This window comes from Heteronotia binoei, chromosome 13, assembly GCF_032191835.1.
Source record: "Heteronotia binoei isolate CCM8104 ecotype False Entrance Well chromosome 13, APGP_CSIRO_Hbin_v1, whole genome shotgun sequence".
NCBI classification, from domain to species: domain Eukaryota; kingdom Metazoa; phylum Chordata; class Lepidosauria; order Squamata; family Gekkonidae; genus Heteronotia; species Heteronotia binoei.
The window spans coordinates 33,030,956-33,057,300 of NC_083235.1; the positions used below are offsets into that span (position 1 = coordinate 33,030,956).

The window sequence follows — 26,345 nt, forward strand, 5'->3', positions numbered from 1 at the left end:
GCCCATATTCAAGTATGCCAGACCAGCATAGAGAAAGCACATTCAGCAGCTGATCACAGGAATCTCAGACTGATTCCCCGTTAGAATTATGCCGCTCTCACTCTCCTCTTCTCCACGGGACTTCTGTCGGATTTCACACTATCTGCCCTGGGGCTGCAACTAGCTCTGCCTCTTTCACGCAGCAAATAAGATCCTCTAAAAGCTGGTTTCTGTTTGCTACATGAAAAAGGCGAAGCGCGTTGCAACCCCAGATAGTGTGAAATCCGACGGAAGTCCCACAGAGAAGAGGATCATGAGAGTGACATAAGGCTAGTGGGGAATCGGTCTCACTTTGAAGCTCTTCTGCCAAAATTCAGCAACCTTTCTAGTTTGTTGTTGACAGTTCAGAAGCAGTCCAATTGACAGCAAAACAAGGAACATGCACATGCTCTGGGAGGTGAGCACAGAGGCAGACGTGAGACAGGGAAGCAATATGAACGCACAAGACGTGCTCCTGGGGCCATAAACCAGCCTCTCCCCAGATGACCTCTGGCAAGAGAAATGCAGCTCACCTTGATTGAGATAGGTGAGAGTTTCATCATGGAGTTTCACAGCAGGGGAAGTGGCCGCACACAGCACATATTGGAACGGCAGGATTTTGTTCTCATTATCAGGAGGCAAGCTGGATTCTTCTTGCTTGAAGATGGGCAAGGCCAGGACATCGCTGAAAGAGATATCAGTGATCAGGACCATTTATCTAGTCTCATTCAAGAGTAGTTTTTTAATCTTGATATTTACCATTAACATCCCTGTTTTACAGAAAGTAAATAAGCCCCCCCAAAGTCCCTCCACAGCATTAAAATAATTTTTTTTAATTTCCTGCCTAATTCCCCTACCTGCAATCTCTTTTGAGAGGCATTTGCCCATATAGATTAGTTTCCGTTGCTTGAACTGTTTTGTCCCTGCCTCATTAATAAGAACACTATTCAAGTGCACTTCAAGACAGAGTTTAAGAAACACAGTAAATGGCAAGAATAGAAAACAAACATACCCAGCATAAGACTAAAGTACATAAGATATAAGAAAGGAAGAGAGAACAACTGAAAAGAACTGCGTGTGATGACCCTCACCCCAGCTCTTGTCCTTCTAACAGCCAAAGCAGATGTAAAAATCACTAGCTGTTCTCTCTGAATGTCTAAATAGACTGAAGAGTTCTTAAGCAAAACCTGGGTCAGCCATCCCATTTTGATTGACCTAAAGAATGAGTTGGATTTTGTTTTTTTATTTTCATAGCAACTGTACTCCTGGTCTCAAAGGTATTAATATGAAATACTACCTTCAATATATCTAATAATGAAGTCTGGCCCTTAAATCCACAGATCAAGGCCACGCTGATGTAAAAGAGATTTTTGTGCAAGCTTGAGGGGTCCCTCAGATTTGTAGAAAAATCCCAAAAATATTGGGGAGAGGTTAAACTGCCTGCCAAATGAAAAAAGTCTGTGCATGCAAACAACACACTTACCACTGGAGCTGGGGGTGGTTGTGCCACCACAAGAAACCAGTCCAGGCCTGGTTGCCATAGTGGAGAACACCGGGCTCACATTCTTCCCCGGTCACTGCAATGGGACACTCCAGGGGCCACTCTGCACTTGGCTGGAATGGTGGTGCACTCTAGAAGAGGCTCCAAGCCTGACCTCAGTGGTGGAAGACATTGGGAGCTGCTCTGGGCTTAGAGTGGCTCCTAAGCACCACTGCTGTCACCACCAGGCTAATGGTAGGTGGTGGAGCCTAAAGCCACTATGGGGGGGGGGAGGGAGATGGGATTCCTCCCCCATGAATCTCCTGTCCCCATCAAGTGAGCTAATGAGAACCGGCAGCAAAGGGAGGAGAAATTCTCCCTTGCAGGTATAGCAGATCCTGCTTATATTTGCATAATACCCAAGGCTGACTATCACTCTCCCCAAAATGAATAGCCTCTGAAAAATGGTGTGATTGGAAAGAGCCCAAATCTCTCTACCCATAATCATATGCCTCAAAGAGTAGCTACTCTGTGCTTGAGCAGTCTGAATCATCACATATCCCTTACGCAAGTTCTATGTGGTTCCACACCCTCACCATTGAGGATGCATTGACAAACCAGGCCTTGAAGCTGCCTCAACCTGCCCCAAAGGTGTAGAAGACTTACCAATTGTGAGTGGGAAGACGACTATTAGGGAAAGCCCCATTTCTAACCAGAGTTTGCCTTTACTTCCAGCCCTGCCCTCACGTCAAATGAGTAATCAGTCTGACACATCATTAGCCAAGAGGATCCTAAAAAACTCAGTTCATTTTAACTGCATGCAATTTAATTGAGTTAGCCCGAGACTAGACTCAATGTCAAAGAATACCTTTATTTCAGGTTTTGCACTGGGTTCAGCAAAAGATTTCTATGGATTGAGGGCATGTGTGAGATTTTTGCAGATCCTCCCTCTAGTGGCAGATTTCCAACTCCCCCTTCCCCTCCCACCGTGCTGTTTCCAGAGATCCTACTTGTTGGGGGCATTATGAGCAGCAGGTGGTGGTAAGAGGCAAGGAAGCAGCACTGTGCAGTCAGAAATCCCTTCCCTCTGTGGAAACCTTCCAAGAATCCAATTCTTCATTACCTGTGAATAGGATTGCTAGATCTAAGTTAGGAAATACCTGGAGATTTTGGGGGTGCAGCCTGAGGAAGGCAGGGTTTGAGGAGGGAAGGGACCTCAGCAGGGTACAATGCCACAGAGCCCACACTCCAAGGCGGCCATTTCCTCCAGGGGAACTGATCTGGAAATCAACTGTAATATTGGGAGATCTCCAGGCCCCATTGACTTGCTACAGGTTACTGAAGGTTGATTTGAAACTGACTATGTTAAGCTTGAAGAAGCAACTGTGAAACAAGGGCATCAGTACAACCTTGTTGTACTGCTTTATAAACAAGACTTGGACTGTATGACATCACCCTTCTGCAACAGCTGGACTGCTGGCTGCTCTATATACAAGACTTGGACTGTATGACATCATCCTTCTTCACTTCACCATCGGATTTTCTGGCAAGACAGCATTGGATTGCTTTAAAAGCTGGACAATTTCTGATGGTTTCTGAGTTGTTCCATAAGTAATTGCATTGTTTCTACTCTAATTTGCATCTTACATTGTATGAGGTTTTTTGTAAATTTTGTAGTTTTTTGTTATTGTTTGAGGCTGGTTATCACGGAAGCCTTGTGCTTTATTTTCTCTTCCCACTTAGAAGTCTGTAACCCCACCTGTGAAAAGCTTCATCATTCCTTGTAGAACCAATACAAAAATACAGTTCTACAGAAATACAGCTCTTCATAATATCAAGTTATGAGAGTTTTACAGCCACATTTTTAATTGCCTCTCCATCATCTTTTGCAATGAAAGAAAATCTGTCTTTTGAGACTCCCAAATGCCAGACCAAGGGCACACAAATATCTGCACAGCAAACGCCCCTGCTGTACTTGGCTTGAGCTTGAAGCTCCACGTAACTGATCCCTTTGTAATTAACAGCCAGCAAAGACATGTTCAATAAAAGGTGACTGAGGGGGAAAGCTGGCAGTGAGACTGACTGAACCTTATTTCAAAATAAACTTTCTGAAAGGTGGAGATCCATCTTTGGATAAACCTGTGCAGTGCAGCGTAAAACAGGGCCTCAAAAGTCTTGGAGCCTGTTTAGTCTGCTATACACAGGCACAGTTGCTGAAGTAAGAGACTTGGATACAGAAAGATTCTCCAATAACATGCAATTTGGAAGGGGGGAAATTATGTAGTCTAGTCAGGAGTCGGACCCTCACCACAGCTGCCAAGGAAAGTGGAGGAGAGAATCACAATAGTTAATGGAGCATAAAAGTGACATATTTGTAGTATGGAGACGCCATCTACATAATTTCAGGCAAGCTTCTGGGGGTTCTATAGAAAAAGAAACCAGCTGCAAAGAACAATGCAAAGAGATTTTACTTGCAAAAGTAAAATGCCCTGAAATACAAATATGGTCTGCAAGCTACAATAATGAGAATCCTAACCTTCACTAAATTTCTATTCCCTTCTGATTGTAAATGCTTAAAATGTGATAGGAAGGAGGCATCAAATCTATATTATATTCTTGGATAAAAGGGTCAACTAAAATTTTCTCTCTTTTGAAGGTTAATATTTCAGAATGTGAATTATTATTTGTATGCTTCCCCTTCAAACCTATCCAAAATGGTCCACACCTAAAAACAGGTTTTAAAAATGAAGGAATAAAAACAATATCTTGCCAATAAAAATGAGCCATGGTACAAAAGTACAAAGCATATAAAATAAATATAGCAGTCTGAAAGAACAGCCTTCAGGCGGAAGCAGACCATAAAACAACTAAAATCATGGAACTTCATTAAAAACATTGGTAAAGAGAAATGTTTTTACCAGATGGCACAATGAAAGCATATTAGGATCTTAACTGGTCAACAGGACAATATGAGAGGAACCAATCCCACTTAAGTACGCAGGCCCCAAACCATTTAGGACTGTACAAATAGCAACCAGCTCCTTGAATTGTGCTGGAAAACAGATGAACAGCAAATGTAGATCTTTCAATACAGGGATGATAAATTGATGATAACTGATCATAACCTGGCTGCCACATTCTGGACCAACAGAAGTTTCTGAATGGCTTTCAGAAGTAGTCAGCCCCAAACAGAGTACATTACAGTGTTTTAATCTGGATGAGATCAGATTATCAGAACACTTATCGGCACTTGAGCTGCCAACCCAAGGGAAGGTTAGCAACCAGTAGGAGATTTATCAGCAGTGTCACTTGTGGTGCAATCTGGAAGTGACATCACTATGTTGCTTGCAACAATCAAGCATCCTCCCAGAAGTCTATGGTTAAACTATAAACCATATCGTTTCAAGTGGACGAAAGAGAGTTGCCTGACATGAAATCACTTCCAGGTAGTGCTGAAGTGATGTCATAGAAATAGCATGATGATGCCCCCCCCCTCCCGAATTTCCCAAACATTTCCCTCTGGTGCCTAGCTGGGAAGCAGTAAGCAGTACCAGTGGGGGCAAGAGATTGCCTGCCAAAACAGGAGACCTAGACAGACCTCCATAATTACCACAGATAAACTACTTTTCAAGGAATCGTCATGGCTAGGAGAACCAAACAAAATGCATCATGTGCCACAGAGGAGACCTAACCTTGCAACTGTAAGCCAGGATCCAGCAGTACAGCAGGCACATACCTACCCCTGCAGGGAATACTGAAGAACAAAGTGTAATGCACCTGTCAACTCTTCTTGGGTATCAACTAGGTTTCTTCCCCACCCCCATTGAAAAATGTTGGAAAATACGATGAAGGGCACAAGCAAACAACAATAAAGAAAATCCATCAAAACACAATATACAATACAATAGTAGTAAGTTTACCAAACACAATTTGTTTAGTTAATTTGGAATTTCATCCTGTACAGTCAAATATTCCAGTACAGGGAACCAAACAGTTTCAAAGTTTAATTGGAGAGTATGAGATTCTACATCAGAAAGACTGTCAGAGCTGAATGTGTGGCTTTTCCATTGTGCAGCTATTACAATCAACTAGGTTTCTTGAAAAGGTCACATCAAATTAAAATAAGCCAATTAGCTGTGAGTTGCTGCATATTTTAACCAAAGCCTTCAGTACTATATAGGACACCCATTCTGCTAGCACACATTTTAGGTTTAATGATAATTTAAATAGTAACAAAACCCAGAAGTCTTTCACCAGATTTATCTAACCATTTACCGCCATTAACCGAATGCATCATCTTCCCTGTGGATTACTCATTACATCCTCACAGATGTACAAATCCAAGCATCACCAGTAATTATTTGCTACTGATGCATCAGAAGCAATGCAAGAGGCTCTGAAAAAGGCGAGGCACAGCTAGAGATATAAAACATCCATAAATTCTGATCTGCAGAGGAAAAAAATATTTTCCAAAGTTTAGGGGGGGGGTAGATATTTGGGGGGAGCTAAAATATTCCCAATATATATAGTCCTATCAAGCCTAATTTTACTGATTTAACAACATAAAATGCATCAGTTATACCTTACCTGGCATATAACATACTCATACACATGCTACCCAGGTCAAAGGTTTGTTAATTTGTTAATTTTACTATTCTGTCATTGGATCTTACATTTGTACCATTTTGCATTCTAAACCACTGCCTATCAGCTATATGTAGCTCTGCCCACTGTACCTGATTCTTTCGTGCTTGGAGCACACAAAAGCTTATGTTCTGAATAAAACTTTGTTGGTCTTAAAGGTGCACTTCATTTCTACTTTGTTCTATAATTTGCAATATTTGACATATTCATGGAATTAAAAAAATTATAAATGTCTTAGTTTTGTACGAGCAAAACTGGAAAAATATCCGGTACTTCAGAGAAAACTGCAAACTGATGCACCCTATGTCTTAAGAAGAGTTGGTTTAATACCCCACTCTTCACTACCCAAAAGAAACTCTGAGCAGCTTATAATCGTCTTCCCTTTCTCTCTCCACAACAGACACCCTGTGAGGGGCTGAGAGAGTTCTGACAGAACTGTGACTGACCCGAGGTCACTCAGCTTGCTTCATATGGAGAGTGGGGAATCAACCTGGTTCTAAGGCTGCCAGCATTCCAGTCTGGGCAGGGTTTCTCCCACTTTTGTGGGCTCCTCCCTGCCGCCAGTCACCTGGTTGCCGGGGAAACCCCGCCTACAAATGTCATTCAATGTGGCATGATTATATCACCTAGAAGTGACATCATCATGCTGTCAATGCTCTGGTTTTGGCAAAACTCTGGTAAATTTGGGCTCAAAACCATAGAGTTTTGCCCAAAATGTAGAGCATCACAGTGCAACATCAGCTACGTGATGACATCACTTCTAGGTGTCATCATCATCACGCCGCATATGGGGCAGAAGGTCCTCGAAAGGACCTGGGAGCCCTCTACCAGTTCAAAGGTAGGACCCAGCAGCCCTACCCAGTTCTCCAGATTACAGTATGCCACTCTTAACCACTACACCAAACTGGTTCTCATGTGCCTTAATTACTGCACATACCTTAATTTCTGCTATCTGGTTAGAGAGAGATAAATTCTCAATTGAACTTGCGGTTTCCCTCTGAGGCTTTGGTGCAGTTTCTGCCCTACCTCCTGATCTTTTTTCTCTCTCCTATAGGCTCTTTATGGGAACTGTTAAATTAAATGTTAAATTAAAAAAAATCACCACATTCTAAATCCTGCATCCAAAAGGAAAGCCCAAAAAAGGATGTTTCCCTCCATCATGACTAAAATCACAAATTACATACTGACATATGGAGTTCCTGAATTTAGGAGGCCTAAGATCCACCAATATAATCAGTTGGTCAAGAATAAAGTGTAGATCTCCTCTAGTTTAGTGTCAGATCTGAGGTAACAGGGGAGGGGCACTATTTCCATTTCTCATCTGAGTTTAGGGAGTCAACCTGCATGGGGAACAGGGAGTCAGTATTCACTCTTGCAAACTGGACGGCCGCAACTGCCCACATCTCTGCACAGATTTGTAGAGAACAGAATGAAGAGAAAAAGCAGCTAGAACTTAGGACCCCTCAATTTGCCGATACCTCCTTTGCCAACTCCTTCCCCTCACCATCTTCTTTGCTCTCCTTCTCAAAACCAGGTTGTAGCATACAACCTGAACTTCAGGATGGAAGATCATTGAGTGCAAAAGGTCATGAACTGGTTTGTTTTTAAGAGGTTGGTTTACTATGGAAGCCTGTATGGCAAGCCTGAATATTTTGATTACTTCCTGCATTTTGATTATTCCCATGGTAAAACTATTGCTTCCTGTTTGCCTCTGTCACCTTGTTAAGGGTATTTCCTGCCTTAGCACATAAGAGGACTTAGGACTTTGGTGAAAGAAGAAACAAATTTCCCACTGTTGTTACATCTCAAAGACCAAGACAAAACCTTTGGGTCTACCTTCCCTACCGCCCCCCCCCCCCAAAAAAAAAAAAACCCAGAGAACTTAGACAGCATAACAATCTCTGTATTGGAAGTGTATCTGAAGAAGTTTGCATGCACACAAAAGCTTATACTATGAATAAAACTTTGCTGGTCTTAAAGGTGACTCAAACTTTGATTCAGGTGAGTAGCATCAAAACAATCTCCATATTGAACATGAAGGAGAAAAACAGCCTCCTCCATTGACCAGGTTAATGGACCCCTGGAATTAACTAATGCATGGGGTAAAAAGGTTCATACTAGATTGGATCTTATCTTTTTTTCAAATCACAATTAGACCAGTAGACACTCCTGGCCCATTTCTCAGATGTGCAGCACCTACACCACTTTCCTAACATCTCTGCCATCCTGTAATTGTCACAACATCTGATTGTTTTGATGCACAATCTGTACTCTGGACAAGTGGCTACTGTTAGGATAGAATACAGAGAAACAGGATGGTTTCCAACTGGCAAAGATGTCAGACAGTGATGTATTTTATTTCTGTCTGTTCAATCTGTATACAGAATGTATCATAAGGAAAAGTGGATTAGAAGTAGATGAAGGTGGAAGGAACATTATTGGTGGAAGAAACCTTAACAATTTGAAAATAGTGAAGACTTGACACAACTCTTAATGAAGGTTAAAGAAGAAAGTGCAAAAGCAGTGTTATCGCTGAACATCAAGAAGACACGACTACCGGGGAATTACTCAACTTTTAAGGCTCACGAAGAAACCAAAATTATTTAAGATTTTCTACTCCTTGGCTCTGTCATCAACCAAAACTGCAATCAAGAAATCAGGAGATTGAGACTGGGAAGAGCAACCATGAAGAAACTAGAAAAGATTCTTATATGTAAAGATGTGACACTGGCAACCAAGATTATTAACAATATTCACTATTACTATGAATGAGTGTGAAAGTTTGCCTTTGCCGCTGTGTTAAAGCTATTTCTGACCAGCAGCTGAAAACCTGGCAGCACCCTCCCCACAGGCTTGTACAGTTCCTGCTCTTCTTTCACATGTGCAGTGAATAGAGCTGAAAGGAAGAAAGTTGATCCACTGGAAATGTAGTGGAGGAGGAGAGTTTCACAGATACCATGGACTGACAAAAAGGACAAAATAAGTGGGTTCCAGATCATATCAATCCTGAACTCTCTCTACAAGTTAAAATGACCAAACTGAGGCTATCATATTTTGGACACATTATGAAAAAGCAGGAGTCACTGGAAAAGAAAATAATGCTAGAAAACATTGACAACAGAAGGAAAACAGGAAGACCCAAAGTGAGATGAATTGATTTGATCAAGAAACCCACAGCCCACAGTTTGCAAGATCAGAGCAAGGTTGTTAATGATAGGATGTTTTGGAGGTTACTAATTCTTATGTTCCCCATACTTCAAAAGCAATTTGACAGCACTCAGCATACACACACGTAACTTGCCAGCCGTGCAGTATTTGGTGGATTGAGCTTTGACTACCCTCCACACCACCCACCATCTTGAACAGCAGGGAGCCTCATCAACTCTTCAGTCTTGGATTCAATTCTGTTTTGAAATGGAACATTGGTTTTAAGAATGAAATGATTATGCTTGCCCTTCACTAATCTCTTTCCCCAACCTCCCCTGTTTTTTCCTTACCTTTTCCCATTTCTCCCTCTCTTTCACTCTGTTTTTCTCTCTCCTCTTGTTTCCTTTTTCAATCTACTTCTCCCTTTCCTCCCTCCCTCTCATCTCTGCTTTTTCTTTTCTTTTCTTCTTTTCTTTTCTCTTAGCAAATCTTACTCTCTAATCTTTATAAAAGAGTCTCACTTCCTTTTCCGATCTCTAAATAAGAAGAATGATCAAATATTAATTTTTAGAGTATATACCATATATAATTTATTATTACAAGTGGCTAAATGTAAAACCTGCTGGTAGTCCCTGGGCCAAAGGAGGCCCGCCTAAAATCCACCAGGGATCGGGCCTTCTCAATAGCGGCACCTTATTGGTGGAACCAGCTGCCGGAGGAGGTGCGGGCCCTGCGGGACCTAGGGCAGTTCCGCAGGGCCTGTAAGACAGCCCTCTTCCGGCAGGCCTATAACACCTAACTGATAATGAGAACATCTCTGGATGGAACAAAATGCTTCTATAGACCGCTGGTTTTATCTTATCTTGTTTTATTAATTATGGTTTTAATTGTATTTGTAAATGTTTTAAATCGAATTGTATGAATTATTATGCTGTGAGCCGCCCTGAGACACTTCGGTGAGAAGGGCGGGATATAAGTCCACTAAATAAATAAATAAATAAATTAGTTCAAACCTCGTTTACAGCACCCGCAACTTTATTTTGTATTATTTCTATTGCCATTATTTTTCTGTAACAAAACATTGTACCTTTATTCTATTTACAATAAAGTCTTTTTCCATTTAAAAAGAGAGAATGAAATGATAATTCCAACACAGAGGCACACACACAACTCAAGAGCCTTTGGTTAAATGGAGATCTAGTCAACAGCACGGTGATTTTGACTGGACGAAGCTGAATTTATATTGGATGACAACAACCAAAATGCAGCAAAACCACTGTGTTTGTCTACAGATTTCTTTGTGAACAAGTCATCATTAGAACCAGATGCAAGTGCAAAGTTATTTCATACAATGGGAATCCATCACCAACACAGACTGAAGGGTCATAGCTGCATTAGAACCACAAAAGTTGAGACTTCTCACACTACAAGAAATGATTCAGACTTCAACCATGATATTTTGTTACATGGACAAGCCTAGAAGATCCTCATGCTTGTGAGCCCTCAACACACTTTTGCATACAGTTTGATAATTAAAGACTTTTTTAAAAAGGTAAAGGTAGTCCCCTGTGTAAGCACCAGTTGTTTCTGACTCTGGGGTGACATCGCATCATGATGTTTTCATGGCAGACTTTTTATGAGGTGGTTTGCCATTGCCTTCCCCAGTCATTTACACTTTACCCTCAGCAAGCTGGGTACTCATTCTACATATCTCTGAAGGATGGAAGGCTGAGTCAACCTTGAGCCGGCTACCTGAGCCCAGCTTCCACTGGGATCAAACTCAGGTCATGAGCAGAGAGCTCGGACTGTAGCTTTACCACTCTGTGCCAAGGGGCTCATAAATTAGCTGTTGCAACCTAATCATTAACTATAGTTCTCTCTCTCCCCAAACCATGATTCCAAATTACAAGAAGGGACTGCGGCTCAGCAGTACACAACATATGCTTTGCACAAAGAAGTCCAAGATTCAAACCCTGGCCTCTCCGGTTACAGATCTCAGGCAACAGATGCTGAGGCAGAGAAAGGTCATTCTGAGATCCCAGAAACCTACTGCCAGTCAGAGTAGACAACACCAAGCTAGATGAACAAATCATTGGGCTTGATATAAGGCAACTCCATATTACTAAAGCAGCAGAAATATTTAAACCATATCAACTTAAAACCAGGAAGAAAAGCAGGCCCTTCTACTAATTTAAACTCACCTGCCAAACAGAACCAGGGGGCTTGGGAACACTGGGTTTGAGGTAGACTGATGCACACAATTGCCTGCTTGCAACCTTAGTAGCCCAGGCACATGGCTCCTTGCTGCAGTATCAACAACATGTGCAGCAATTTGAGCTCTGCACTGCTCTCTCTCAGCCTCTTACAGGACCAACGTGTTCTTCACTTCCAATACCCTCCAAAGGTCAGGAGACTGAACACACAACTTAATACCACAGCAATGCACTGGTGTTTCTTTAGCCAACATTGCAGTTCACCATAAGAAGATGGAACATCAGTAGTCTGAGAAGCAAGAGAGCGCAGGTGAGAACCAGTACCCATTACACAATTACTTTCAAATGAAGACAAGATGAGTCCTACAAAAAAGCAACCTGTCTCTACCACAATGATTTTCATTCTGGGGTCGGGGGCCTTCAGGATAATTATGGAGCCCACTTGCTGTGTCAAAAGCCTCTATGGAGCCATATTTTTTGCTCCTTTTTGGGAGGAGCTGCTGCCAGTGGGCATGGTCAGAGAGCAAAGGCATTGTGGTTCCTGAGAGGAGCAGCAGGGCAGCAAGGCAAAGGCATTCAGTACTGGAGTGGATTGTTCCAGGGCTCTGCCCCTTATTCTTCATTATGTCATGCATACAGGTGCATTTCCTGTTCCTAGGTCTCTTGGCCTGGTGTCCACAATCCTGGCCTTAAAACTGCGGTCACTGTCCTTGTCTTCCTGTCACATGGCTCTGGCATCATGTGATTTCTTGTCACATGCTTACAGCTCAGTGAGCAGGTAAACACGAAGGGTGGGTTCTGAGTTTGGAAAGATGAAAGACTGCTATCATGAGTGCTACTGCCAACATATAAAAATATAACCAAAAGGTAGCTACAGAGTGGGAAAGAAGTCTTTGTAACACTAAAGATACTACCAACAACATAAATACTGCCAAGTTCTGGCAATTCACCAACAGTGCAAAAGTTGTTTTTCCTCACCTAATAGGTAGTTCCCTGTCCCAGTGTGCAGCCCATAAATCCATACCTCATTGCCTTAATTCAGCTCACTTTCAATTTCAAGCCCTTCCTAAACTGTGCTACACCTCTTAGGCTGGAAAAAGCTTTACCACCCCACATGCCATGTTAATACACAGAAATTGTGATACATAGCAGATATCGCTCCCTCCTACAGAAACTGATGGGGAAGGTAAGCTAACAAGACCATCCACACACTCTATTCAGTAATGTTTGTGCCCATATTTTATCTGTGACATTGAATGACTGATGCTACCAACAGTTTAATTTTATTAATTCCTGTATCAATTATTGTCACATGCTTTTCCATTAGCCCTTGTATTCTAACTGCTGTTGTCATTGAGATTTTACTGCTTAGGAGAATTCTCCTAATGGATTTCCTCTCTTTTCTTGCTGTCACTCTAAGCTGCTTCTTGTTTCTTTGCAGACATCTGAATGACTTGCTCCTCTTAATACCAACATTAGCTGATAGCTTTGTGGGGTTCATTGGCAGTAATATAGGTATTAGAAAAAATCTGAGCAGGGACAGTATCCTGAAAGACCAACATGGTTCCTGCATTTTTTCCTTTAGTAACCCAATTAACTGAGGCAGACCAATGGCACCTTCACACACACTAAATCAGGGGTGTTGAACTCATTTGTTATGAGGGCCAGACCTGACATAAATGAGACCTTGTTGGGCCAGGCCATGTTAGGTCAGGCCATGTGTGTACCTATTTAAGATTAGGTAGCAGAGATATAAACTTTATAAAGGACATAGACAAAGACAATTAAATATATATATATATTAAAAACTTAAAATAATCTTAAAACGTTAGCACTTGTTGGTCTTAAAGGTGCTTTTTTTGTATTTCTCCCTTGGGATCCAGGGAACTGGGCAAAGGAAGCAGGGGACTGGGGGGAGGAGCCCCAACCAATAGAAGGAAGAGAGGCTTGGCTCAGTAGCTCTGCTGTTCAATTGAGAGAGTCTGGAAAAACAAGTTCTGCCTCTCTTCCTCCCCAAGGGAGGAGCCTCAATCAATGGAGAAAATAGAGGTTTTGGTCTGAAGTTCCTGTGCAATTGAGCAAACCTTGCAAAGCAAGCTGTTATGCAGAAGGAAGCAAGATATAGGGAGCAGGAAGCAGATGACAGCCAGTTGCTCGGAAGCCTGATAGGAGTCCTCTGGTTTGGCCCCTGGACTACATTTTTGACATCCCTGCACTAAATAATTCACTTTCAATGCACTTTGTGACTGGATTTTACTGTGTGAAACAGCAAAATCCACTTGCAAATGGTTGCTGACGTGGATTGAAACTGCATTATTTAGCATGTGCGAAAACCTCTCAAGACTGATACTTTTAGACACAATGCTTCAGCAGGCTAAAGATGGACAAACCTAAAAAAAATAAGAAGGGGATGGTCTTTCTGCCCTGACCCTGAGGACTTCTTTCAATTTTTCCTGACTGCAATATTGGGAAGTTTTAAAAAGCACTTAAAAAAACCCCAAAGAAATAGAAACGTCAAGAGCCTGGGCTGTCAGCACTGCAGGAAACGGTCTTCCTCCACACTCTTTCCCTCACCTTCAAACTGCTTCTTAAACAATTAATGGATTATTTGCCTATGAAGATTAAGAAGGGTCTTCAAGCCAGCAAATAGAGATACTTTTACAAATTGAAAATGAACTGTCTCCACTCCCCGCCCCCCCAAACTTTCATCCCATAATCACAGGCGAGTGAGCTAACAGCTTTCATAGCGTATTTGCAAAGCTGGTTCCAAGTACCAAGAATGGCACGTGCCAAACCAAGAGGAGTTCCACACACGGTAATTACCCACCATTGCTAACTTTGCCGTAATAGGATTGCCCTGAAAGCATTTAAACTAGGAGTTAAGGCCGTTTTAAATTAGCTGTGCTATAAGATTCTATCAAAAAGGTCAGCTTCGCACATCACCCTCAGTAATAAAAAGGTTAACCATTTGTAGGGAAGATTACAGAAAGCAACTGGAGGGGAAGAAGAGCTACATCCTTCAGAATCAGCATCTTCAGTGGATATTCTTAAAAGGAAGTGGGTGCATGAACTCCAGTATCATTTTGGTTAGTGCTTGCAAAAATTCTATTTTATGTCTTCACTATGGAACTGTGTTCGTCCCCACAACTGGTATGGAACTCTTGTTTGTATGTAGGAGAAGCTAGAAAACAGTGCCTCTCTGCTTCTTTTTTGGGGACTTCCTATGGGGCTCTTCCAACAGAGGATCTTGCTAAGTAATCACCACTAAAAGCTCAGCTTGGGTTCTAGTTTCTGAAGGAAACGCATGTTTCTGCCTCTTTACATTGTGGGTTGGGAATTTGTCAGGTCAAAAGCTATTTGACCAACTGACTAGTCAAATATTAATCAAATAACGCTCAAGTAATTTTAACACAGTACCTTTATTTACAACACAAAAGAAACTTTTAATCATCATCAAGTTAGATACTTATGCTAATTGCAAAAACAAATCTGTTAACCAGTAAAACAGTAAAGTTAATTATTTTTACATGAGCTAAGATTTTTATGAGATCAGATATGAGCAAATATCAGTTTTGTGACTGCACAAACCTGAATATCTCCCTTACATGCTCCTCCCCTCCTCCCCTCATGCAGTGTATGGAGAAGTCTCCAATGAGTAGCAACATTCAAATGTGTACGTACAACATTGCAACTAACTTGAGCAAGTCAGACTCCTCCATCTTGATGCACTGTGCAAGGGAAGAAAGGAAAGAGCACAAGATAGACCTGTGACACCCAGTGGCTCAGAAGCCTCATGTGGCTCCTTCACATGACACCTACAGCTCTTTGGAGCACTGTTCCCCAATGTGGCACCCACCCCATCTCCCAAGAAAGTGGTCAAGGCCAAGGCCACTGACAAGGAGTCCCCACCTTGAAATACCCATCTCCAGAGGTAATGGAGAATGTGTGAGTTTCACTCTCCATACTAGGGATAGAAGAAAAAGGCCTGAGAAATTGTGTAGAAGCAGCCATGGTTACAGTCATATATTTAGTATGTGTATGTGCTTGATTAATAGAATAATGCACAGGTTATACAGTAGTCATATAGGTCTTGATTTTTGGTAAATCAGGCCCTCTGCAAGCTACCAGCTGAGTACCAAGAAGCTAGATATTTAACCAGGTTCATGCCATCAAAAACTGCGATTTGCTCATGAATTAAGTCAAAATGTGAACAAATCACTAAACCACTTTTTTGATTTTCACCTTAGAAAATCAGGGTCAGCTGCTAACTTCATAAATGAGGAAACATGACAGCAACTTTTAAAAAGATGGCAATATTTGCGCCTAAAGAGGATATAATGAAAAAAGTCACAGTCTATATAGTGGCATTCTTGCCATCAGTGAATATTTGACCATAGTCAACAGTCAATTGACTGGTAAAGTGACAAAAGCTGTCCCATCCACAGACTTGCTTCTCAGTCCTCACCTAACTGGGAGCTTACACAAGAAATAAATGCAAAACTCTCCAGTTTTCCAGAGAACTGCATCTGTGCATACGTCAAAGAAACATACCCTACCATCCCTCTATCCAATCAAAATCAAGATGGGTAGCCGTGTTCATCTGTTTGTAGCAGCAGAAAACAGGAGTCCAGTAACACCTTCACTGCTCATTTCTTCAGATACAACTAGAATGGGAGTCTATCTGCAGGCAAATGACAATAGCGGGTACAAATGGATTAGGTGTGATATGCAAAGGGGTAGTAGGTGTGGTAATTATGCCTGCTATTGTCATTCGGCATCTGAAATCCCTCTACTCGCCAAGATATAAGGACAGATGGACTCACACTCTAGCTGTATCTGCAGAAGTAAACAGTGACTCACAAAAGCTCATACCTTGCCACAAATTTTGTTAGTCTGAGGTGCTACAGGACTTCTGCTCTTTTATACAATTAAAATCAGTGATTGATAAAACATCACTGCACACAATCTGGAATTACTGGCATTTTTGCAAGTCTTCTTGTCACTCACAAAAGTGAGGGATGGGCATTTACAAGCATTCAGCGGAGTGCTCACATTCAAAGACATACTCAACCAGTCTTCCCACCCAAGTGTAACCTTTAACAAACAGAGGGAAGGGAAGGAGAAAGATCTGCCACAGGCGATCCGATTGCATCCTAAATAGGGAGGAGGTTTACCTTTCCTGTAAATTGTTACCTTTCCCATCTTCACCAATATGACTTCCTGCCAGGATTGAAAGGAATTATCATTTTCAATGCCCCCTTAATTGAAGCAGAAGGCCAAAAAATTCCAATTTCCCATTAACTCCCAACAATCAAATTCTGAGTACACGTCAACAGAGAGTACCACCTGGCTGCCTAGGTAATGAACACTGCCAACTTCAGAGATGCAAATATTCTCAGAATGCTGCTTTGCTTTAAATTGTGACCAACTAGCCAACATAAGCATATGGAATGCTCATGTTGGCTAAACTCCCAAGTTTGATTTTTTTTAACACATTTGCAAGGATTTCATATCAATAGCCAATCTTTTTCCCGTTCATGATCTCACTACACTTCCTCTCTCCCCATCCCATGGATTTTAAAAAATTTAGACTTGGCAAACACATAGTTTGGATTGGAGTTGGAAAAGACCCTCCAGTTCCCAATATGATATTTTTTTTTCCTACTTGGTTTTAAATGCTGTTTATTTGCACTACTTTTTAATTTTTAAACAATTACCTATTTTTTATCATGGATTTTTTTTTTATCACGGACTTATACTAGCCCCAGAGATCAATGCACATATAGCCTCAAAACCACAGCATACTACAGATTCAGAACAGTTACATCAGAGGTTCCCAGAGCAAAACTGCTCATGTACAGGGATCATTGCAAGTAAAATTCATGTAGACTTTGCCTAATTTATACTTGACACAGAAGCCTTCTTTCAGAACAGATGGAAGATCCTAAGATGCTGGATTTCTTGCTTCAAATACAGAATGCACAAAGCCATAACTGGACATAACACTTTCCTTATGTACACAGATAGTTGGCCAGATACCACACCCACAAAAACCTTTTTTTTAAATGAGCATGCACATGTACCTCACAGTTAAAAACCTTCACTGGGCCTTATCCTGCAAGTTCTCAAACACCTAAGCTTGCATAAACCCCCTCCCCCGTCCCCGATCTTATTGCGCAGATCAAAAGATGTACGTATTCTGTTCTATCCCTGCCTTTAGGCAGAGAAAACACCAAAACTGCAACCAGTGAGTCGTGACCATGGAATGTCAAGCCTAAATGTCCCTTGACTTCTGACCTTTCACCAGGTATGGCCAACACACTTTCCAGCTCATATTCACAGCCATACAGGTTAGAAATCTGACAGTTTCATTAAACGAAACTGCCAAAATGTTAAATCATAAACCAGATGCCTACAGCATCCCCAATTCTGTGATGCAACAGCCAGAAAGTTACACTACTTTGCATTCTCAAACCAAAAGCTTTATGTGCAGTTTTTCAAACACCAGTAAGAATTTAGCCCGATTTTTCAGGTATACAGCATAACACAAAATAATTATTCCCAGAACACACTACCTACTGAAGACTATGTGGTCAAGTGACTACTACCAAACACTTGGACCTGTAAATGAATTCAAGATAATCTGCCCTCCTTGTGTGTCCTTCAGAACCCCAAATAAACAACAATACTGAAATTATGTTATAGGACACACAAATACTACCTCAGCAAACACTTCCCTTTCTGCATGGGAAGAGGATACTACCGCATAAACAGAACTTGGACTAGTCCCACAGAACATGGACTAGTCTTTTGCAGTGCTCAGAAAGACCATCAAGCACACCCCAAACAAGACTGAAAAGATACAGCTTCGATTTTAAGTTTCCCAAATTTTCTGGCTGCAGGAAAACCAAAATAATGAATGGTAACTTTTGCAAACAGTGCAACACTGGGTGAAGTATTACAGATAGCAAGAAGCGCTTACTCATATTAATTGAAGTTGATTACACGAATAATCGCTGAATACCCCAAAGAACACAAACGAAAAATTTTTTAGCCTAGCACATTTTGCATTAGCAGTCCAGGTAGCACACTAGACATGCAGTTGTGCCTCCCACAGCTCCCAGACTGCAGAATATCAAAGGGTTCTGTGAAACTGTTTTCTCTAAAAAATACTCCAATCAATATATGTTGAATTCATCTCTCATTTCTGTCAACTGCACAGCTGGGCTCACAAAGGCACAGGGAGAAAGTCCTTTGCACAAGGTCATTCTGAAGACTGGAAATTTCTTTGCTTCCAACATAAAGTGAGCAAATTAGGAATAAATCTGGTTTGTCCTAGTAAAAGGTATTACAAACTTTTTGTTCCTGGATCTTTGTATAGACTAATGTGGCTGTTAACAGCTTCCAATGCAATGCAGGTTTTGAGAAGACAGCCAGCATGGTTTCAGGCATTCCTCAAAACCATATGCATGTATGTGTACACCAACTGACAGTACTTGATCAAACATCATTTATTACAAGTCAAAAGTGGTCTGCAGGTTCCTTGAATTTGCCAGTGCACCATTCATGATAGCTAGTTATTGGGTTTGCATAGAGAGCCTATAGATTTTGCAAACTGCAAGACTCAAAACTGCAGGACCCCAAAGCTTTTCATAACGATTAATCATCATCATAAGGTAACTGGCCTTGTTACCAATATTTTTTTCCTACTTGGTTTTAAATGCTGTTTATCTGCACTACTTTTTAATTTTTAAACAATTACTTATTTTTTATCACGGATTTCATGCACATGGTTGTGCTGCTGCTAATTTGACAGTTTTAGACTTCTCGGTTTTGCACTGTATTTTTTGTCCAAATGTTTTTATTCTCACTCAGAGGGTGCCTTAAAGGTTTTTCAGAAGTAGAACTGCCTTAAAGGAGTGAATAAATATTTAGGATCGCACAACTGAACCAAACAGAAAGGAACAAGGAAGTGATTAACACATGCAACAATATCAAGCGCAATGGAGACCCTACAGATTCCATATCAAGCCATAGGGACCATGACACCCTAGTCTTCATCAATCTACATTGCTTCCAATTTGTTTCCAGATTCAATTCAAGGTGCTAGTGTTGACCTTTAAAGCCCTAGGTATTTTTAGCTCTGGTTTTATTATTTTTATAATAATGCTTGTTTTGTTGGCTGCCTTGGTAGCACTGATTAAACAGAAAGGTGGGATGTCAGCATTGTAAATAGAAATAATTAATGTTAAGGACTCTAACAATGTCAAGCAACAGCACACAAGATTCAAGTCTTGATCCGGAATGGAGGTCTTCCTCCTATGAGCCTCCTTCCCATGCTTTCTCAAGATCTCCCCACAGTTAAAGCTAGCAGCAGATAAAATTTCAACATAGTTAAAGGGCATAGAAACCCTACCTATACCTCCACCTCCCAGGAAAACAGCTCAATTTCTTGATATGCTCTTGACTTAAATGTTAATCTAAACAAAAGCAAAGCCAAACTAAATCTTATATAAACAAACAATGCAAGCAACACCCTAGTTTCCAATGCTATGTAGTTAAGTTTTATTGTGAACAGATGACCCATAACAATGCTTAGTGGGTTTTATTATTGTAACAGATCCCCTCTGTGCATACTTTTTATAGCATTTATATCACACTGCTAGAAGTTATACTTTAATATGGACAGATATAGCATATTTATGTGCTATAACCTGTAATTAACATTAAAAATTAAAAAGATGGCTGAGAACTATGTGGTAGCAACTTCAACTTGGCCATCTTACAACACTGAATGAAATGCAGCTGTAAACTGGGGGAGTACTGGGGTGCCTTGAGGAGGGCCAACAGGAATACCCAGAAGCTGGCTCGAGATCTGGGGCTCGAGATCTGGGCCAATGGACATCAGTTACCCATCTCTTTCTGAAAGTGCTAACAGGCCACAGCCCTGGGTACACTGGTCCATGTAACTTTAGGGCAAAATATGTGCAAACTCAAACAGCTGTTATGTCCACAGTAAGAAGAGAGGAACAGAATCTTAACTAGCAAGCCCATCTGCATTGCCACTAAACAGCGCACTGTACTATTAGCAGCAATGCCCAAATGTATAAAGCCAGGATGTTCTCTCTCCAGCAGATGCATTTACATGGTTAACACCTTGGCAGTGTCCCTGTCGGAAATATCACTGTGTCATAAGAGCAACCTGGGTCTGCCTAGAGGTACATCAACACAATTAAATGAACTTATATTGCCAGATTATACAACTGCATCAGCATTACTAGCAGGAATCAGCATTACTACCTAGCCTTAATTAACACACATACCTGCCTGAATTTAGCCTTAAGTTCTTCTTTGGAAAATCAGGGCTTAGTTTTATTTCCCTTTCCTTTTGCCTTTCTACTTCTTTGGAGGCGGAGGGAGAGTTGTTTTTTTTAAATCACAGCTTGAAAATCAGAATTGGCTGGGATCTAAAAGCCATTCTAGTCCACTCCCAGGATATACTTTGGGAATAGCCACCAACTAATGTACAACATCTCTAGACCATGCTGTACAATGTGCAGGGAGCAAAATCAAACCTGACCTGAAAACTGTTTCCATTTGACCCACAATCAAACAAATCCTGTGCTATCTTTAAGACAGAGGTCCCCAAACTTTCTGAGCCTGTGAGCACCTTCAGAACTCTGACACAGTTGATGGACACAGCCATAAAATGGTGGCTACAGTAGGTGGAGCCAGCCACAAAATGGTAGCAACAGCTTACCTTCAGACAAACTGAAAATCCTTTTGCTGTGGTGGCAGTTGCTGCCAAAGCAACATTTTTTAAAAATCTGCAGAGCCAATCAAATTTCCAATGGCCAGCCGCCCTACCCCCTTTCTAAAAACACTTGGCAAGTACCAGGAAAGATGTTGATGGGCACCATTCTGAAAACCCCATCATAAGTTTCTGTTCAACCCAAACTAGAAGAGAGCTTCTAAAAAGAGTTTAGGCGACCAGTTCCAGAATGAAGGCTTGAGAGAATCACATTTACTCAAAACCCTCACAGCAGGTGTTCACTTATCAGCTCAAGCAGAACAAGGCATGAGCACATAAAAGCTGGGTTTATATATCTTTTTAATTGCAAGCTGCTCTGATCACTAAGTGGGGAAAAGCACACAAATATTTTAAACAAACAAGCAAAAAGTCAATTATCTGTGGTGTTTTTCAGGAGCTAGGAAACAGCAGAAGTCAAGAAGGAAGCCTACTGCCCACAGGCAGAAATCCATAGTGAATATAAACAGTCTGCCAGAGAAAGGGAGAAGGCAGCTTTTCAGAGTACATTAGACTGACTAAACCTACAGCATGTATGTATGATAACACTGTTACGATGCCCTCATCCACTTCCCTCCCTCAGAGGCAAGATTTTCCCTCTGTTTCTATTTGCCTTTCTGAGCAGCCCTAATGATCTGTTTTCTTCTTTCCTGAAGAACTTTGGCTGTCCCACCCTGTGTCAGTATGATATTTTCTTCAGAACCATTAACCTAGAGGTCAGCATGTGCATAACTATTTATTTTAAAATTAAGTCCCCGCAGACACGGTGCCTCAGGAGTGGCTCCTGTGAGTGATTGGCCATTTATGTGGGAAGACTATAAATAAGGCACTTGCACATCCTTTTCTCAGCACAGTGGAATACTACCCAAAGCCTTGTCCTTAGGGTGACCCCTAGCTGACACAAACCCATTTCTAAGTTTAAGCTGACCACATTTTCAGATCAGACCTCTGTTTACGTCCTGAGGTGGGATAAGAGACCTGAATAAAGAATTTCCAGCAATACTGGAAATAAATGGGCATTTCCATTTGATTTATACTGCAAATATAGAAAGTTGCCTGAGTTTGATCCCCAGTGGAGGCTGGGTTTTCAGGTAGTCGGCTCGAGGTTGACTCAGCCTTCCATCCTTCCGAGGTCAGTAAAATGAGTACCCAGCTTGCTAGGGGGGAAGCATAGATGACTGGGGAAGGCAATGGCAAACCACACTGTAAAAAGTCTGCCGTGAAAATGTTGTGAAAGCAACGTCACCCCAGAGTCAGAAACAACTGGAGCTTGCACAGGGGACCTTTCCTTTCCTTTGTTTGAATGTGAAAAGCCCTATGCAGTTTTACATTGCATTTACTGTATTATACTAGTTTACCAAGTCAGTATTCTGCCCCTGTCCCCCCACAGAGCAGGCTATTCTGCATCTCTCTAAAGGAAAAAAAAGGGGGGAGGGAGTGAAAACTTAACCCAAAGGAATTAATTAAGAACTTAGAAGGTTAAATGAAACCAAATTGAAGGGTCCAGTATTAAAATAGCTGAATATAGGACAAATATATCAATTATACAAAAATACATGAGAACTTGCACATGAAAGCTCGTACCATGAATAAAACTTTGTTCATATTAAAGGTGCCACTGGACTGTTTTTGAACTATGCTGTAAAAAATACATGTATTGTACCATCTCTCTTCATTGTGAGAGGCTAATCTAGCAACAACACCAGAATTACAGCACCACCGAGAAGGCTGACTGGACGAAAGCATGGCCAACACAGGAAATCATGGCCAACACAGGAAATCATACAGAGATGCAACAGGTAGCCTCTTCTGTAGGCAGCTTTTTTGGACTCACAAAATCCTTTTAACTTTTTCTTTTAGCACACAAGCAGTTCTCTCATTCCATGTTACTGGGCGACAGCACACAGTTATTACTCCTAGATCAAAGAAGCACTTTGGAGTTTTAGGAAAGTCGCTGGTATAGTTTAATCAGAACGAGGACAGTTGTAATAGCTCTCCCCTTCAGCCCCACCACAACAATGAAGGAACACTCCACCACTGTGACATAGTGGTTCAAAGGTCAACCAAGAATCTGGGAGACCCAGGTTCAAATTCCCCGTCTGCCATGGAAGCTTGCTGAGTAACCTTGGGCAAGTGATGAAGAAGGTGGTACTGGATTTACATCCTGTCCTCCACTCCAAAGAGCGGCTCACAATCTCCTTTACCTTCCTTCCCCACAACAGATACCCTGTGAGGTGGGTGGGGCTGGAGAGGGCTCTCACAGCAGCTGCGCTTTCAAGGACAACCTCTGCCAGAGCTATGGCTGACCCAAGGCCATGCTAGCAGGTGCATGTGCAGGAGTGGGGAATCAAACCCGGTTCTCCCAGATATGAGTCCGCACACTTAACCACTACACTAAACTGGCTCTCCTCATCTACCTCACAAGGTGGTTGTGCAAATAAAATGGAGAATGGGAAATGATTTAAGCTGCTTTGGATCCCCACTGAAGAGAAAGGCAGGGTGTAAATGAAATAAATAAATCTGTACCTTACACAAAGGTGCATAGGTTTCATTCCTATTAACAACAGATGCAGGACACTGAATTGTGAGCAGACCACTCAAACTGGAACTAGCTGTCAACTGAAAATATCCAGCACTATTCTTCTTTAAACTCAGCTACCTATTTAAGCTGGTAAGCAGGACCACACCTAATTGCAAATATGCAAAAAAAAAAATAATTGCAAAAAGAAGTCATGTTCAATAAGTTTATCAGAAACAGAAGTTCACACAAGTATTAAAATTTGAATTAGCAAACTTTTGTTTACAAACATATGAATAAACCTATTCAGGACACTGTCACCCACTAACAAAGTTTTAAGCGTTCTGACCTACAGTCAAAACTAAAGAGGAAAAGAGAAAGGAGAAAATGGGCTTACTAGAAGTTGATGCGCAAAAGCTCTGTGACAAGAAATCGACAGGGGCATAAAAGAATTATCACAATAGCCACCAAAATCTCTTTCCAGATATCCTTTACCTCTTCACTACTTCTACCTTTTAAGACTAGTTCCCACACACACAAACTAGCCATTTACTCTTAAAAAGCAAGCTAAGATTCTGAGGACTCCACTGAATAGTGCTAGAAGCTGATGCTGGAGTCCCTGAAACAATAACGTGTGAAAGAGGCTTATGAAATCTAACTGTACAACAAATAAAATTTATGCAGGGCAAGCTGGTGCTACCACACCTTTCTGATGAGCAACATCAACGTGCAAACATTGTGGAGATCAATATCCTCTTCTTTATATCCTCCAAACGATGCTGTCTTTAAAGCAAAGAAACGTGTTGCTGTAAGGCATGCACAATCAAGAGTTAGAATTCCTCACTGATCTTGTATTACTGATAGCGGGTGCAAACGCAGTATGCTGCTGAACAAACTCAAGATGTTCTATCTGGAACAGTTGGAACTGTTCAATGGATATGCACCAGCTTACAAAGGCAGGCAGTCGTTGTATATAAGCATTGTACAACTCTCTGAGACCCATCCCTTGGACTCCACTTCCATGCATTTACAAGCCCCTTAAGGTTACAGTTATTGAATGGGGAAAGGAGAAAAAGAAAGAACAGTAATCCATTTTGCAAAAGACAGATGTGTGGAATGTGTTCCCTTCATTTTTGGAAAATACAAAAGGGCATCCTTTCAAACCACACCCCCTTGAAAAAAGGTGGCACATGATACAAAAAGAAAGTAGCCAGTATCTAGTACTAGCATATTACTAAAGATAGGCTATTGGGTTAGATGGCTTTCTTGACTCCATCCAGCACAAACAAGGTGTCAATGATGCCAGTCAACACCCAGCAACACATCCCCCCTCACATCTTTTCAAGATTCAAGGAGCCCTATCGGCTATCCTTCTAAAAACAACCAGGCTGTGCGGTCTCTCTTACCTCATGCTGTAGGCGCCAGCACCCAGCTCCTGGCCAATACCCGAGAGGCTGGCATCGAAATCCTGAACCAGACCCGATTCGATGACTTCATCGGCCAAGGGTAACTTCAGAGCCCAAGCCATCTTTGCAGGTCACAAACGCACCTTCTCAAAGCTCTACCCACACTAGGGTGCCCCTCAAAGGCCTCCAGGCAACACGGGTCACCACATAGGGACCCTTGAGCACCAAGCGCCTCTCCTGGGCCGGAAGGTGCAGCTTCCTCAAGCAGCCCAAACTCTTCCAGCAAGGAGACGGAAACAGCCCTGCGGCCTCAAGTAACCTTTGTTTCCCCCCCCCCCCCAGCTGACAGAGCGTGCACGTGTGAAGGGACCTGCACTGTGAGGATCCAGACACGCTGCTGCTCCAGGGGAACACCCCCTTCAAAAGCCCCAAGTTGGGGGAGAGCCACCCTCAGCCTTACAAGCTTCCTTCAGAGATACACCCCAAAAGGGGCTGACCCCAACGCAAATAACACCCCCCAGACCCAAGCGCCCCCTAACCTCTCCCCTGTTACTCAAGCTACCTTCTTCCAAAAGGCACAACCCACAAGACCCTCGGCAGCTGGAGCCCCCCAAGAGCAAGGACCCCAGAAGGCAAGGCGCTGCTCAGAGCCCAGGCATGCCCAGCCGTCAGCAACGTCCCCCACCCCCAATTGCCTCTATGCCTTATGCACCGCTACCAAGCCCCAGCGCTACTTCTCTAAGCGCAGCCCCTGGAACCACCCTTTGCAAGGACTCGGGGCCTGCCCTTCCACCCCCTGGCAGTGCCCAGGAAAGATCCCGCCGCCAGCCCCGCAGCCTCCTCAATATGGAGGCGGTGGATGAGAGAACTCCGCTACATGCAGCCCGGCCGGGCAAACGCGCCCCCCCGCCCCTTTTCCCCAGGCCTCCCCAGCCAATCGCCATTCTCCTGCCCGCCCCTCCGTCCGAGAGACTAACCAACCGGGTTGTCAGAGCGAAAAAACATCGCCGTTCTCATTGGCTGCGATCCTAACTTCGGGGCTGGATTAGGAAAAGCGGGCGGGGCGTGGGCAGGGATTGGTTAGTGTATAGGGAGCATTGGGGGAAATGGC

The 26,345-nt window shown here is 42.2% G+C and overlaps 1 protein-coding gene across 1 annotated transcript in view; it reads right to left on the reverse strand.

Annotated features, from left to right (window-relative positions):
- The window catches only part of TFCP2 (transcription factor CP2), a 62,307-nt gene extending 36,186 nt beyond the window's left edge, over positions 1–26,121 (reverse strand). Inside the window, exons 1-2 of the mRNA XM_060252628.1 lie at positions 25,235–26,121; positions 552–703 (exon numbers count right to left, since the gene is read on the reverse strand). Coding sequence (XP_060108611.1) covers positions 552–703; positions 25,235–25,356 — 274 coding nt within the window. The 5' untranslated portion in view covers positions 25,357–26,121. The remainder of the gene's footprint in view (positions 1–551; positions 704–25,234) is intronic.
- Between the last annotated feature and the right edge of the window lie 224 nt (positions 26,122–26,345).